Source organism: Manis javanica, chromosome 16, assembly GCF_040802235.1.
Source record: "Manis javanica isolate MJ-LG chromosome 16, MJ_LKY, whole genome shotgun sequence".
Classification (NCBI taxonomy): domain Eukaryota; kingdom Metazoa; phylum Chordata; class Mammalia; order Pholidota; family Manidae; genus Manis; species Manis javanica.
The window spans coordinates 50,689,257-50,705,949 of record NC_133171.1 but is presented as its reverse complement, the minus strand read 5'-3'; the positions used below and the strand labels follow the sequence as shown (position 1 = coordinate 50,705,949).

Here is a 16,693-nt window from a genome sequence, read left to right as displayed (position 1 = left end):
TGAGGAATACTTCATGGCAGATTTTCACAGGGTTCTACAGAGCACAATCTTCCTGTGCGATGCTGATGGGCATTCTTAGGCAGAGGTTTGAGAGACACTATGAACCATGACACCCTATCCCCCTTCTAGGATCCACCAGAACTTGGGAGTCTAGGAAGAAACAGATGGACGACAAAGGATAGAAAGCTGCAGTTCAAATTAAAACTACAATGAGGTATCAACTCACACCAGTTAGGATGGCCAGTGTCGAAAAGACTAAGAACAACAAATGTTGGAGGATGTGGAGAAAGGGGAACCCTCGTACACTGCTGGTGGGAATGGAAAGCACTATGGAGGTTCCTCAAAAAACTCACAATATAAATACCATTTGACCCAGGAATTCCACTCCCAGGAATTTACCTTAAGAATGCAGCAGCCCAGTTTGAAAAAGACAGATGCACCCCTATGTTTATCACAGCACTATTTACAACAGCCAAGAAATGGAAGCAACCTAAGTGTTCATCAGGAGATGAATGGATAAAGAAGATGTGGTACATATACACAATGGAATACTATTCAGCCATAAGAAAGAAAGAAATCCTACCATTTGCAACAACATGGATGGAGCTAGAGGTATTATGCTCAGTGAAATAAGCCAGGCGGAGGAAGACAAGTGCCAAATGATTTCCCTCATTTGTGGAATATAACAACAAAGAAAAAAACTGAAGGAACAAAACAGCAGCAGAATCACAGACTCCAAGAAGGACTAGCAGTTACCAAAGGGGAGGGGTGTGGGAGGGCGGGTGGGGAGGGAGAGAGAAGGGGATTGAGGGGTATTATGTTTAGTACACATGGTGTAGGGGGTCACGGGGAAGACAGTGTAGCACAGAGAAGACAAGTAGTGACTCTGTGGCATCTTACTACACTGATGGACAGTGACTGCAATGGCATATGGGTAGTGACTTGATAATATGGGTGAATGTAGTAACCACATTGTTTTTCATGTGAAACATTCATAAGAGTGTATGTCAATAAAACCTTAATAAAAAAGAAAAGAAAAGAAAGCTGCAGTGTTTGGTGCTTACATGAAGATCATCTCTTCCCTTCCCCAAAGCAGAGCCCTGCAGCAGCCCTGCAGGCTAAGGAACTTAGGCAGGCCTCCCTTCTCCTCTCCTTTAAGCAGCAGCTCCATAAAGGCTACCCAGGAAGCCCCATACTAAGGAAACATCACAACAAAGAAAAGGACCAGGGGTAGCGTTGTAAGGTAAAATATGGGGGATTCTCAGGGATATTTGAATTTCAGATCAATAATGAGTAACTTCGAGTGTAAGTACATCCCAAATATGGGATGAGACCCACCTATACTGTGAAATAATCTCTGTTACTTACCTCAAATTCAAATTTAACTGAAAAACCTCTATTTTTATTTTCTAAATCTGGTAGTCCCAGCCAGAAGGCACGTGTCTTCTGTCAGTTTCAGAATAGTGCCTAATACAACACAACTTTATGAGGCTCAAGGCAAATGGATTGCTGTAGAATTCCCCCCAAAATCTCTATTTACTGAAATGAAATCAAATAACCAAAAACAAAGAACTTAACAGATTCACAAAAGCATAACTAGAAATTCGGGATCCAGAAAATGAGGAGACAGATGAGCCTGAAATGCAGCTAGCGGGGTAAAGTCGTGGTCTAGAGTAGAGTTTTCTGGCTGAGGGACGTTAAGAGGTAGAATAACAGGTGACAAAGGGCTTTTCCAGCAATGACTGAGGTTCTAATCAAAGACTGACTTTGTATGTGTACAGTGGAGAAAGGCTCATTGTTTCCAAGGTGGCTTTCCACTCCCCCCCCAAACATATATACTGATTAAAGTAAATATTAATAACCTAATCATAAACATGAAAAACAGCTAAACCTAACTTTGGTAGGAGCAGAGTGGTAAATTCTGGCATGGATTGTCAGAGAAACTGATAAATGTTTTATAAAGATCATGCCTTATGCTACAAAAGTCAGGGTTCATGTATCATATTTTCAAAACACATTTCCTACTGAACACACTGACAGAAACCATCTTTGTCTTTGTTGGTGAAATCACAGAAAATCATATTTGAAAAAGGAAGTGCTGATGAAATTCCTGAACTCCCAGGAAAAGGCAAATGCTGTAGCTCAGGGCAATTATCGTCTCTCATCACAGGATGAGGTTTGATTACATTATGGCCATCAGGAAGTAACGGAGTTAAACCTGTCAGAGGGGAGGTTTAAGGATTCTCAGCTCTGTGCTTGACTCAAATCAAACTAGAAACAGCATTTCCTTGATTCAATTCTATTTCTCTTGCTTTAGTGCCTCTATGTCACCTCCAGAGGGGGCTCTGAGGAGGCCTCTGAACACTGCAGGCATATTTAGGTGCTTACAGTTTAGGAAATGCAATACCACATTTATAAATGTCTGACTTAGAAATGACCCATATCTACAAAGCCACAAAAATACTACGACTGATGGAACAGCCACCAAGTCGGGGCTCCTACCCTAGAAGAGTTGCTGCTTCTTGCTGGAATCAACCAGGACTCCTTCCTGAAGAGCATGTGGGGACCATACCAACTGCCTCCCCACAATGTGGGGAAAACTCTACTCAAGAGAGAGCCTCCAAACACTTCTCCAAGGTTTTCCATGCTGTATCTGTGTCCTAACCTCACAGGGTTCTATGATTTCACTGGGAGTGGAACATTCCAGGAGTCAGCTGATCATCTCTCCTGAGGCCCCCCAATCCAGTCCAACACATCATCCAGGGAGAGTTCTTTCAAAGGGAATCCTCAGAAGCACATCATTTAAAAACCAATAAGAGACTGAATCTGCTACACTCACCAGGCCTGTAGCCTTAAGGAAATCAATCTTACCATGACTTTTATTCCTGTCACCTTTGATCACCCACAGAATGCAAGACAACTGTCCAGACAACTGTCAGCTCACATATTATTCTTTACTTCTTTGCCCTACCTGTCTCATCCCACTCACTCCTCCTTCCATACTGGCCTCCCCAAGAACCTGTCCTACTCCTGCTCACCGAACCCCACATTCCATTGTTAATTAAACTCTCCCGCATGCCCAGCATTTTCATGCAACACCCCCTTCAGCTCTTTCTCTTCACCGCGCTCTGCCTTCCCCCTCAGGACGCTGCCTTATCTGGAGCCCTCTCAAGTGGATGATGTTCATTCTCCTACAGTGTAAAAACTGTAAGGGCCAGAGACAGTGTGGGCTTTCTTCTGACTCATCAAAACCATTTCAAAACCACTTTTTAACACCAAGCCCGAAATGTTTCCTCCTTTGATATTTATGCCATTTGGTCCTGCTACCCACTCTATCCAATGCTGTAATGTACAGCTACGTGGTATATATTGGTCCAATGAGTGGACAAACCATCCAGCTACCTTAAGAGACTTGGGATCCTGTCTCACAGTTTGCCTTTTGACCCCATTTCCTGCCAATATCCTGAATGGCTTCAACACCTGCAAAGACACTCCATTTAATGGCTCTAGCCTCAAAATTCCTCCACCTACAATGATCTGTGTGATCATTTCTGCCTCACTTCCTTACCTCCTCTTCAGTCTGGTACACTGGGCTTCCTGTACCCGCACTCTTTGAAATTGCTTTGGCAAAGGTCACTGGTCACTTCCCATCCCAATCAAACAGACTTTGTTGCTATCATCTAACTTGAACATTCAGCAACACCCACTACTGTTAACTGCACTCTTCCTTGAAACTCACTCTCTAGCCTGGCTTCCGAGATCTCACTCTCTCTTGCCTTTCACAGTTCTTATTTGCTGGTTCTTTGCTTCAGCCTACTTCAGTAATACTGGGGAAACTAAATGTTCTGCCTTTGGTCCCTTTCTCCTCTTTTTTCTTGCTACTCATCTTATTGGACCACCTTAACCACTCTCACAGCCACAAGTCAGTGATCCTCATCTCTAAGGAACCCTTTGCCTTGAGCACTATGAAGCTATGTATTTACTGATGTAGATACTCCCATCTCGTACTCATTCTCAATATATCCATAATTAAACTAATAAACTCTCCTGCCAAGCCCACTCCTCTTCATGTATTCATTGGTAAATGTCATCATATCTGCTCAGAAATTTGGGGGGAACCCTAGATTGTTCATCTCACCCTCAATCTAATCAGTTGCAATTTAGGTCTCCTTCCTATGTATCTCTTCTTATGTAATCAAACCGTGGCTGGTTTGATTCAGGCCCTTGCAATTTCTTACCTTGACTGCTGCTACAATATCTGATCTATTTTCCCTCCAGTTTCCAATTTACTTAGCATATTGCTGTCAGTGATCTTTCCTTAACAGAAATCTGCCCATGTTACTCTCCTGTTAAAAAGCCATAGAAAATGAAGTTCTAAATTCTAGAGTTCTAAAGCTCCCCACTGCCAAGAAAATAAGTTTCTAAATTCCTGAAGCATGGCTTCTGCACTTCTCATGAGCTGTTCCCTCTTCAGCTTTATTTCTGGCTAAACACCATCCCATGCACACAAACCCTACAACCCAGCCAAACCAAATGCTTGAAAGATCACAAACACACCATGTGTTCTATGTCTCCCTGATTTTGTTTGAGATGTTTTCTAGGTCTTGGTGCTTTGCCCTTTTCTTCCCTCCTCTGTTCATTCTGCCAGATATTAATGTGATTACTCACTGAAGATTTTGTTCGTGTGCCACCTCTTCCATACAGGCTTTCCTAAACCTACCCAGGAAGAGTTGACCTTTCTTCTTCCATGTCCCATGGCACCCTCAGGGCATGTTCACCACAGGTCCTCTTCTAGTTTGTAAACCTTTTTAACAGGTACTAGTTCTCCCTTCTAATCTCCAACACCTAGCATAATGCCTAGTACAGAGCTTAAAATCAATGAATGTTTATTAAATGAATTAATGGAGCTACTGCAACTAAGTAAAGTCCTTTATGCTTCCAAGAGCTTCTGTAGTAGAATGTCTTATATTCTCTATATCATCTAGCATAGCACTTCATGTGTTCTACAAAGTAAATACGCAATACAGAGAGGGAAAAAGTAATGTCTTATTGCCGAAGTCTGGGCAAGTCTCTGCATGTGTATGCATGTGCACATATGCATGCACATGTGTGTGAGGCAGAGACAGAAGACAGACAAAGAAGACCTTCTGTTCCGCTGCTGCCAGAGTGATAGGGGCATGTGTTCTTGGCATCCCAAGCTGGAATGAAGAATTTATCTTGTTATGAAAACAATGCTAAGTATAGTGATTAGATCATACAATTCCTATATTTACTCAGCTTTATTGACCATATTATTATAGAGTTACATTACGGGCTATAAAACTATATAATTCAGCTAAGTTAAGAACTACATTGGTATGTTGGCTATTCTGGAAAATTTACTACCTGTGGTAGATACTGTGATGCACCATCCAGATACCCCTTCAAGAATGAAGGACTTCAAGAATAAAATACCTAGTCATATACTTACCAAGGAGGTGAAAGACCTGTATACTGAAAACTAGAAGATATTAATGAAAGAAATTGAAGGAAACATAAATAAATGGGAAGATATTCCGTGCTCATAGACAGGAAGAATCAATATTGTTAAAATGTCCATGCTACACAAAGCAATCTACAGATTCAATCCCTATCAAAATTCAGAATTCCAAAGGCATTTTTCAAAGAACTAGAACAAATAATCCTAAAATATGTATGAAATCACAAGAAAGCCAAATAGCCAAAGCAATCTTGAGAAAGAAGAACAAAGCTGGAGGCATCATGCCCCTTGATTTCAAACTATATTGCAAAGCCATAGCAATCAAAACAGTATGGTACTGGCATAAAAACAGACATATAAATTAATGGAATAGAATAGAGAGCCCAGAAATAAACCCACACATATATTGTCAGTTAATTTATGACAAAGGAACCAAGAACATACAACAAGAAAAGAACAATCTTTTCAATAAATGGTTCTTGGGAAACTGGACAACCACATTCAACATAATGAAATGGAACCACTATCTTATACTATACACAAAATTAACTCCAAATAGATTAGAGATCTGAATGTAAGATGTGAAACCACAAAACTTTTAGAAGAAAAGAGGTAGCTAAACTCTTCAGCATAGGTCTTGGTGATGATTTTTTTAATATGAGAACAAAAGCAAAAATAAGTGGGATTACATCACACTAAAAAGCTTCTGCACAGCAAAAGAATAAACCAATAGAATGAAAAGACAACCCACGGAATTGGGACAAAATATTTGCAATCTATCTATCTGATAAGGGCTTAATATCCACAGTATGTAAAGGACTCATACAACTCAGTAGCAAAAGAAACTAAATAATTCAATTAAAAAAATGGGTAAAGGACTTGGATAGGAATTTTTCCAGAGAAGACATACAAATGGCCAGCAGCTACATGAAAAAGTGTTCAGTCTCTCTAATCATCAGGGAAATGCAAATCGAACACACAATGAGAGATCTCTTCACTTCTGTTAGGATGGCTATTATAAAAAAGATAACAGACAAGTGATGTCAAAGATGAAAGAAAGGGCATCCTTGTATACTGTTGATGGGAATTAAATTGGTGCAGCCACTATGGAAGTTCCTCAAAAAAATTAAAAATAGAACTGCGAAATGGTATAGCAATTCTACTTATAGGTAATTATCCAAAGAAAATGAAAACACTAATTTGAAAAGATATATGCACCCCCAATTCACTGCATTACTTACAATGGCCATGATATGAAACAACTTACGTGTCCATCAATGATGAATGATCAAGAAATTGTGATCTGTCTAGCTACTCTATACATTCCAATGGAATGTTACTCAGACATAAAAAAGATTGAAAATTTGTCATTTGTGACAACATGGATGGACCTCAAGGTCATTATGCTAAGTGAAGTAAGTCAGACAGAGACAAATACTGTATGACCTTTTTATATGCGGAATCTAAAAAACAAAACAAAAAACCAAGCTCATAGGTACAGAGAACAGATTCATGGGGGTGGAGGTGGGAGAAATAAAATTTAGGGTGAAAAAAGGATGAAGGACTTATTTCTCCAGTTGTTGGGAGCACATTAGCAGAAAGTCCTCAGTTGTTAATGCTATTTGGAGATTTTCTCAGCTGAAAAAGCTGCCTCGTTCAAAGCCATGCCTCCTTCTGGGGCAGGCTCATATCCAGCGACTGATCATCACGAGGACAGAAAGGCCCTGTGCCCTTGCCCCAACTGGGGACACCTCTGAGAGGCCCACTCCACCCAAGAGCCTCCGAGGCCTCTGTCGGGACATGACTCAAGAGAAATACAGCCTTGCCTTGCACACTTCACAGCAAGGTAAGAAAAACGGCATTCTCCCAGAACCTGATCCTTTCCCACAACCAGACAGGGAAAGGGGGATGTTGGCCTGCATTGTATTTGTTTTCTCTTGGTGATTCTAGAACAAAACTCATTCATACGGATGAAAACAGACACATAAGCAAACAACACAATACATGCAATCCTTTTCCCCTTCAGGTGCACTCTGTCTGGCTGTGCCTTTCTTTACTCTCTTTTCCTCCCTGTCATCAGCAGACATCTCTTTGTCATTTCAGTGATGTCCTGGTAACAGGTTCGTGGTCTTCCTTTACACATCTAACCCAGCAATTTTAATGTTCACAGGGAACAGGGATCCATTTTACTGAGCAACTTTCTGCACCTTTGATTCTTCCAGTTCTCTGAATCCCCTTCATATCTGGATCGGTGTTCCCTTTTCAGACCATACTGTTTTCCCCAATAAGAATGGAATTGATGGCTTTTCAGGAACCTTCAGCTATCCAGGCCCTTTTCTTGAGATTTCATTGTACTGAAAGACAGCTCTATCTACCTATTTATCTCCCTGACTAGATTAAAAATTCCTGAGATGCTCAAAGATGAAGACTTTAAAAATAGATAGATAGATAGATAGACAGATAGGTAGATAAACAGACAGACACATAGATAGGTGGATAGATAGATAGATTAGATAGATAGATGATAGATAGATAGATAGATAGATAGATAGATAGATAGATAGATAGATAGATAGATAGATAGATAGATGGGGGCACACAGGAGCTCATGGGTGTCTGCTGAATCTAACTGAATGTCAGAAGCTGAGTCCCATCCGAGGCCATACTGCTTTCCTTTGGAAAAGATAGACTTTCATTCATTTGTTTACTTTTTAAGTTTGAAGACTTTCTTGAAATCACCAAGATTATCAGATAAAACAAATGGAAATGGATGTGAGCCTTGATTTTGGACCTAAAAACAGATCTGTTCTGTCTCTCCCTCATTCCTTTCTCTTCTTTTAAAGTGTTGTTTATTCACTTCATCTAATCCTAATCTATAGACCCTTCAAATAGGAGGGATGCAAAGATGCACTTCTCAGAGAGGAGAGGTAGCACTTGGAGTGAAGCTCGGCTAACTGGTCAGTACTGTGCTCTGCAGAAGTAGGACTGGCCTTCTATGTACTGACTGTCTCTTCAGTTACATTTATGGGAAAATGGAAATATAAAGGGTGGATAGTTGCAAAAGAGAGGGTGAGAAGGATCGTGAGATATTTGAAAAGCAAGAGGTGGACATTTGTGCCTGAAGCCTGTAACACAGCGAGCTAGAAAGGAATCGAATCTGATCTCTGTTCTTCGTCTCTGGTTACCTCATGGGTGAGTTTTGCCTCCCCTGACTTCTCTTGTCTTTTCAACTTAGTGGATTGGGGATATTGACCATTATAACCGTAGCTTTTGGTCTAAAGGGTATTCCTTTGAGCAAGAGTAAAGCAAACTCAAGGAGCTGACTCCAGGTTTGAAGCCTCATCCTTGTCCGCCTGTACCTGTAGCTCATTCTCAGTGCCAGAACTTAGGAAGCTGGGAAGAGAGAGAAGAACCGAGTTGTCCATTACGCCATGAAGAACCTCTGAGGGCTCCCTTTGTAACGTCCTTTATTATTCCTACCTCTTCTCTGTTTCCATAACTCCTACCTTGGACTATTATGATACTTCCCAAACCATACAGTCAAGTCTCCAGGTGCCTCATCTCTAATATACCCCGAAGACACTCCCAGAACACCTCCCCAGAGCACAGCTGTCACCAGGCCCTCTTTGCACTGGTGGTTCCCTGGCAACCAGGTGAAAAAATTCCCTGGCTTGGACTTCAAGAGTTTTCATAACATGGCCCTATTTACTCAATAAGAAATGTAAGAAATTCAAACAATATGAAAACATGATAAAGCTAAAAGGGGAAGTTCTCATTTATTCCTCTATGCACTCTCCCTGAAGCAACTGTCCTAACAATTTCCCACTTATTTTGCTAGCCTTATTTCTTTGACTTCCTGTACATCTCCAAGGCTCCAGCTAGACAAATACCCCTGCCAATGCTACATACTTTTCCTTGCTTTCCTGTTTCCAAGCCTTTGCTCATAATATTCTTTAAACCTGGAATGTTATAGAATGTTCTTCCCTTCATCTCTGAATGTCTAAATTCTACCAATCCTTTGAGACCTGACTTCCATGTCACTTGCTCAGTAGTGCTTTTCCTGACCTACTTTTTAAAATTCTTCTCTTCTCTTTTGAATTTCCACTTGTATATAACACTTGTTATTTTATTCTCTGCTCTTTGGGTACCAAGCCAGCCTCCACTGTTTAAATGTAACTCCCAGAGCCAGAGACTACTTCTCAGTTTGCCTCGTCACCTCCTACAACATACACCCTGGGACCTGCTGTGCACATAGTGGGGATTCAACACACTCTCACAGACTATGAGAAAAGAGCCGGGAGCTTCCCGGCAGTGGCTCTGGTTTTCAATTCATTTTTCAAAATGCCAGTGACATCAGCTGTGATGAGCAGGTTCTGTTAGCATCTCAAACAGTTAAAGGATGTGATGAGTCATCAGGGGCTTTTGGAATACTGACTGGTTCAGGTGGCTATTTGGAACCTACAGAGAACTTAAAACAGAAACAAACAACAATTTAAAAAAACTATAAAACTCCTGCTATTTTAAAGAGAACAACATGACTCTTTTTAAACTGTAGCACTGAACAAATCCCTGTCATTATTTGAAACCACAACAGACATTTAACCTCCAAAACAACAGTAAAAAGCCCCAAAGTCCCTAACCTTCCTGTGCCTTGGCAGGCTGTGTGCACAACCACTGTGTGAGGCTCTCCATGAACCATGAACTTGGTTTCATTTTCTTTTAACACAAGAAATTTGAAAGGAGTCAATTTTAGCATAAAGTGGGGGTGAATGGAAAAAGGGGGAAAGCCATCAAAGGGGAGACAGTTTCACAGCAGTCTCACAGTGAAAGGTCAACTTTACTTGTTTTCTGCACTAAAAACAGCCCCAGGAATAGCTGACAGAAATTGACAACCCCTACACAAGCAGAAATACTTTCAATACAACATGGTTATTAATTCTTTGTATTTGGTTTAATTTACACAAGGTTCTCACATATAAAATAATGCAGCAATAAAAGCCTAATCAGCTCCTAGGATCTCAAACATTGTAGCAAACTATCCTGTTACCTGTTGCTTTGCAGCATTGATCCATCCACAGCAATTTTCATCCTATCTGTAGTTCAGCCAAAAAGTAAAATCAACCCCCCACCAATCCCTCCTCCAAATGGTTAGATCATTATCAATCCATTTGTGAGCCTACTCCCACTAAAAGTTATTGCTAGAACTATATCCAATGACAGTTAAAACAACTCAAAAATCCTTTCAACTATGAGGCTTTTCTCCAAAACTCTTTTACTTCATTTGTACTTGGACTTTACAAACAATTTCCATTATTTTTTCAGTGATTTTTCTATTCAAAGTAAACCTAATTCATTCTCCAAACAAAACTGCAGTCTGTCTTGATAGCAGTTTCAAGGGAAGAAAAGAGTTACTGAGAAAGTTGACTGTAATTACGAGTTAGGAGAGAGACTATGAAATGATGTGGGGAAGAAGAATTACGAGAAGGGAGATGGTGTGGGCAAGAGAAAATAGAAACAGAAGAGGCCTGCCACAGAGCAAGGGGCTGGGCAGTGATGTCCAAGGCCATTTCTACACAGGCACAGTGGCGTGCCTTTGGAAAAGGCCACAGTGATCAGAGTTCCTTCCATCCTGAGCATGGGGTTACCAGGGGCATGGCCTGTGACCTTTCATTCCAGCAGAGATGCCAGTGCTTTGTTCTCTAGAGTCAACAATACTAGTTGTTGCAGGGCCAGGGCAGGCACTGTTCCTTTCCTCCATGAAGAGCCTTGCCAGCCACCAGGACTTTTTAGGGGCCACTCCTCACTTGTACCCAAACATCCTTTAGTCACCCAGCCTTACTACTCTACCTCCTATAAGCCTCTGATCCCCGTTCCTCTCTCTTGTCTCCCCCATCCTTTGGCCTGGACTACTATACTGCAGTGGCCTGCTAACTGGTCATGCGGAACTTGTATCCTCTGTCAGTCTGTTCTCTACATGCTACTCAACGTGTCTTCCAGCCTCTCTCCGAATCCCAACCATCTGGCTTTTTCAGTTCCTAAAAGGCTCCTTTCCACTGCAAAGGCCCTAAAAACTACTCAAGAGTTTCCTTGTGCTTGCAATAGCCCTTTCAGCCTTACTACCCTGTCCCCCATTCCCCTGCTTGGATCTTTTGGGTCTTAACTTGAGGTGTGTGCTCCCTCAGCAATACAGAGGCATACTTTTGTAATTAATTGTTGGTCCACAGGTGCTGTGAGGTTAGAAGTTGTGTTTGTCCATGTATGTCTTCATCTGTAATATGAGGGCAAAACAAGGACTTTTAGGATAAGGATTCGATGAGTTCGTTCTAGCAGAGAACTCTGAATAGTACCTGATAAAAAGATTAGGGCTCCATAAGCTTTAGCCATAATAATAATAATAACTAGTACAGTACCAAGAGCAAAGTGTGCTCAATGAATATATGTTGAATAAGTAAAGGAATGAATAAATTGATAGCTGATCTAATGAATTCACTAATTCAAAGGGGCTCTTTTTGTCCCCACCAGCTGTTATCCATAGTAGAGTGTAGGAATGCTGTATGGAGAACAATCCCGGAGAGGAGTAACTGCTTTTCCTTGTCTACTGCTACCATAAATGGTAGAAAAAGCATTTTTTACTTCCTGCGATTTTGAATTTATCCTACCATGTTGCTAAAGAAATATTCAAAGCAAGGAGGCTTTAGAATTAAGATGTAAAAGGATGTAATATCACAAAATACATTTCCAGGCTTCTCACTCTTGTCTTTATCAACTAAAAATTGTCCTTCTCAGTGAGTACCATACTCTAATTATTCCCAATCTAGATACTTTAGAAACCCATGCATGACAGGTTGCACATCCCAGCAAATGTTTATATACAAAATTTCAACCTGTGTTGCCAAAAAAGGGAAGCTTTTCACCCCTTTGTTCTAGAACATTCCATACTTCAGATTCTTCAGTGTCTTCAAGAGAAAGGTCAGTCACATGACTGTATATCGTGCTCTGCTGGTCTAATAGAAAAGACAAAACTACACAAACCAACTTGGCCTTCCAGCATGGTTCTGTAGTTTCAGTACCAAGACACTTACCAAAAGCTACACATGGGGAAGGTGCCTCTGAGCTGGCCCAACCCTGTCAGATCCTATTATCTGACAAGTTTTGTTAGTTTCTTGTCCTGTAAGGTGGACTGTGGTAATATTCTTACATGATTTTGCTGCAGATAGCTCATTTGGATGTAGAAATAAATGCTGTGTCATTCATCAGTAAAGAACACCTGTCCTTATTCTTGCTAGATCAGAGGAAAGCTTTTACTTTTTTCTAAAGTGAACTTTTCTACTGTTGCCCTTGACCCATCTATTTCTGCCTCGGAACCCTATAACAATTTATACTCTCTTTCAGTTCAGTCATCAGTTTTGGAAACTAGTATTTCATTTAAAAGATCTGATAGCTATACAAGGTAATTCTAACAAATAAACTGTTAGAGGCTTCACCCTTGTATGTTTAAAACTAAAGGATGCTACTGTGAATTCCACAATGGAGGAATACTGGCAATTTTTTTTTTTTAAGATGGATAAACTTTCCTTGGGGTTTTTGGTTATTGCTGCTGCCACAACAATGAAACTTCAAGATTATTAGTAATAATAAAAATGATAAGAATTACAATGATGATGAATATAATAAAATTGCCATCATCTACATTTTGCTTACTTTTCATATATATAACTTAAAATAGTCTGCATTTTCTATTTAAGGTTCTATAGTTTGCATTTATAAATTTTAAAAACCAACCTGTTTTTCTGTACAGCAAACTGGATCTGGGCCCACAAGTGCTGACGTCCTGGGCCTGTGTGGGAGTTGAGGCTAGTAAAGTCCTCGAACTCTTTAGGTTCCCAGACGGGAAGGGTGAGCTCGGCGAGTGTCTAAGCTCACTGCTATCCATACTGGGTAAGTGGCGAGCATCTTGAGCTTTCTTCTTTTCTTTCTTTAACATATTGACCAGAATATCTGAAACTTGATTTAAGGATTCAGTGACTCATGCTAGATTATAAGGATCAAAATACTAATGCTCCAGATGAGATTAATATTCCCAGTAATTTGTGCCATTTGTCACATGGTAAAGACTGACTAAAGGAAGACTTCAACTTCCTCAAGCCCTTTATATAATTATGGACAGTTTAGGAGGCTATGGATCTCGCATTATATGAAAAAGTAGCAAACCCAAAGGTCTTTAAAATGTTCTGAGTTTAAAACAGTCAAGACTTAAAATTTTTATGAAAGGGTTTGTAAAAAGCAAAATGAACACCAAGTAGTAGTAGACAACGGAGCCATGTATATATATCTCTGACTGAATAAGACTTTAATCCAGGAAGCTGCTCAGGAAGCTGTAGGAGGAACAGAGGTAGAATGCCAGGGCCTGCCCAGCTGGAAGGCGGATCAGCCAAATTAGTTCTGGTGGCCAAAGCACCCCCATGTCTGACATGTGCTTACTTAGCACACATTCAAATGGGGCTTACAGTAAACTTTTTTCAAAAAATCTCTAATTTTTGGCCCTAAATGGAACTGAAGAGAGATAAATTAGTATAGACATATCATTTTAAACTGCACATTTTGCCAGCCACTTAGACAGACTGGGCACACTGAAGATGTATAAAATCACTCCATGCTACTCTACTCGACTGTTCTTTGGGTTCAGTAGGCAGGGGCTCAAAGGGATTTTGGAATTGCTAAAAGAAGAGACTATAATCCCTCTTGAGAGTCTCAGAATTATAAGTACTTACGCAGTTCCAGGCCTTCACCATCCCTAGAATGGCTTCATTAAAAAAGGAGACCAAGGAAATGGGAATATGGTGCTGGAGAGAAGACTGCTCTCAGAGAAGAGGGGGTCATCCAGCTACATTCATTTTGGGGTAAGTACGGGGGAATATTTGATCTCCATCTTATTCTTCAGCTTTGACTCTAACTTTTGGGTGCCTTCTGGACACACTATCAGTTTTTGTCTCACAATCCCTGATGTGGTTTCCATTCTTTGCCTTGGAAAAAACGTGTCCTTACCAAAGGTGTTCACAAATTCTGTACTGTCCAGGCATTGGCCAGATCTTCTGGTCCTCCTTGTATGGAACCGATGTTCAATATCATCATAGACTTGGTTTGTCCACTGCAGTGGCAACATCCATTCACTCACCCGTTTATTGGAGCCGCTACTATGTGCCAGGCACTATTCTAGACAGAGGGCTAGAACAGTGGAAAGGCATTCAAGTTTCTTGCTCTCATGATGTAGATGTCCCCAGGGGAAAAGACAGACCTCATACATGCACACATGCATGCACACACAAGCCATTAGAGAACAGTGGTGCTAGATACCTAACTTTTTAAAAAGGTCAAAGTGACTGAGCGATTATTCTACACTGGCTGCTCAAGAAAGGCCTTTTTAAGAGTGGCATTTAAGCTGAGATCTGAATGACAAGAAACAGCCAGAGGATGAGTACCCAGGCAGAGGCCAGTGCTGAAGCCCGAAGGAGAAAGGAGCTCGGCAGCGGTTCCCACGCAGAGGCTGTTTTACCACCAAGGGACGTTTGGCCATGTCTGGAGATGCTTTTGTTGTCATACTGGAGTGGGGGCCGGGCAGGTGCTGTTACTGGAATCTAGCGTCCAGTGGCCAGAGAGGCTGTTAAATGTCTACAAGACACAGGACAGCCCCCACAACAAAAAAGTATAAAGCCCCAATTGGTCCAGTTGTACTGAGGCTGAGAAACCCTGTGCTAGAACAACCAGAAGGTCACTGTGGCCAAAGTCTAAGTGCAGAGATGTAAGAAATACAGTCTGGGGCTGCCTGGGGGTAGGACCACACAGGCCTCGTAATTCGGAGCAAGGACTTTGAGTTTCATTGTAAGGGTAGCAGGAAGCCCCGGAAGACTGCAAGCAGAGAAGCGAGATCCACACGCCGTAAAGATCACTGTGCGGACTGCTCTTCTTTGCTGCCTTCCTTCTCCCTTTCCTTTGCCATCTTCCCCTCCCTGTTCCGCTTACCTCGGGCCTCCGTTTATGTCTAGTGCCATGTGGGGTACTAGATGACACCCCATTACATATTTTGTGAAGGGATGCCGGAACTTTATTCAAAATGGTAATGTCACTGGAATGACACCACTTCCAGTCCCTTTCCAAGAACATTTAATGTCATTCACTGTCACTTTGCTTGCATTACTCCTTTGTTGAGCTCAAGCATTGTCACTTTTTTTTCCCCTCTAAGCCATATTTTCCTTATTTCTCCTGTCACAGTCTTAGCATTCTTGGTCTACAAAAAAAGATATGAAAATAGCCTTCAGTCTGACTGTGGGAAAGTATGAAATTTCAGGGCCTTTCTTGGTCATTAGCCTTTGAGAATAAACTTTGTGAGGAGGGAATCTCTGCTGCTCTTTTTCCCTCACCTGAGTTTACCTGTTGTCCACAGTGTCACACCTTCCATTATGTAACATTCTGCAGTGCCAAAGCACTTTCCGGAAAGTGGCCTTGCCAGCCTGCTCAGTCCACAAGGGCAGGCCTTCTGCTACGTTCCTTCCCATCAGGGGCAGGCAACAGCTTCCCCCAGGGGGGTGTAGAGCTAATGAATGAAGATCTGGCCTGTCCATCCAGGTGTGAACTTTAAGTCCAGCGTTCTTTCACCACGCCTACTACACACCATCATTTTGCATCTGAGTCTCAGAAGGAAGGGCCCCTGCTCAGGATATTCACAGTCAGTAAAGAAGCTAGGGTGGCCCCGCGTGAATAGTGGTGTCTGGATTTGCCAGGGATGAAGGGAGATGATGTATTCTCTCTCTCACTCTCTTTTTTAAATAAACATACATGAACAATCCTAGACTGTTCCCTCTCTGTCATATCTCATTTCATCCCTCCTATATGCACAGACATTCATAAGCCCAGAAGGGGATTAAGAAATTGGTAGGAGCATTTAGAGGAAAAGATCCCAAACTAGGACCAAGGCCAGGAGAAGAAGCAGAGCTCAGACTGGGGCTGGGGCCAGGGCTGAGGTCTAGGCGGGGACCCTCCCTGGAGACAGAGAGGGTCAGGGAGAGGAAAAGGAATGCAAGGGGACGGCACTTGTGGGCAGCGCCCACAGACAAGGGCTTGCGTGGGAGTGTAGCTCACAGCTGAACCTCCTGGGACTGGCTGGATAATAAAGCAGCTAAAACACACTTGAATAAGACACACAGGGTCTGCTAATAC

The 16,693-nt window shown here is 41.6% G+C and overlaps 2 protein-coding genes across 4 annotated transcripts in view; one reads left to right on the top strand and one right to left on the bottom strand.

Moving 5' to 3' along the window:
* The window catches only part of DAAM2 (dishevelled associated activator of morphogenesis 2), a 710,965-nt gene that overhangs the window by 353,588 nt on the left and 340,684 nt on the right, over positions 1-16,693 (top strand). The window lies entirely within an intron of this gene.
* KIF6 (kinesin family member 6) overlaps positions 1-16,693 on the bottom strand; it is a 351,956-nt gene that overhangs the window by 167,246 nt on the left and 168,017 nt on the right. For all 3 annotated transcript variants that reach the window (XM_073224258.1, XM_073224256.1, XM_073224257.1), the window contains exon 13: positions 13,262-13,477. In XM_073224258.1, coding sequence (XP_073080359.1) covers positions 13,262-13,477 — 216 coding nt within the window. The remainder of the gene's footprint in view (positions 1-13,261; positions 13,478-16,693) is intronic.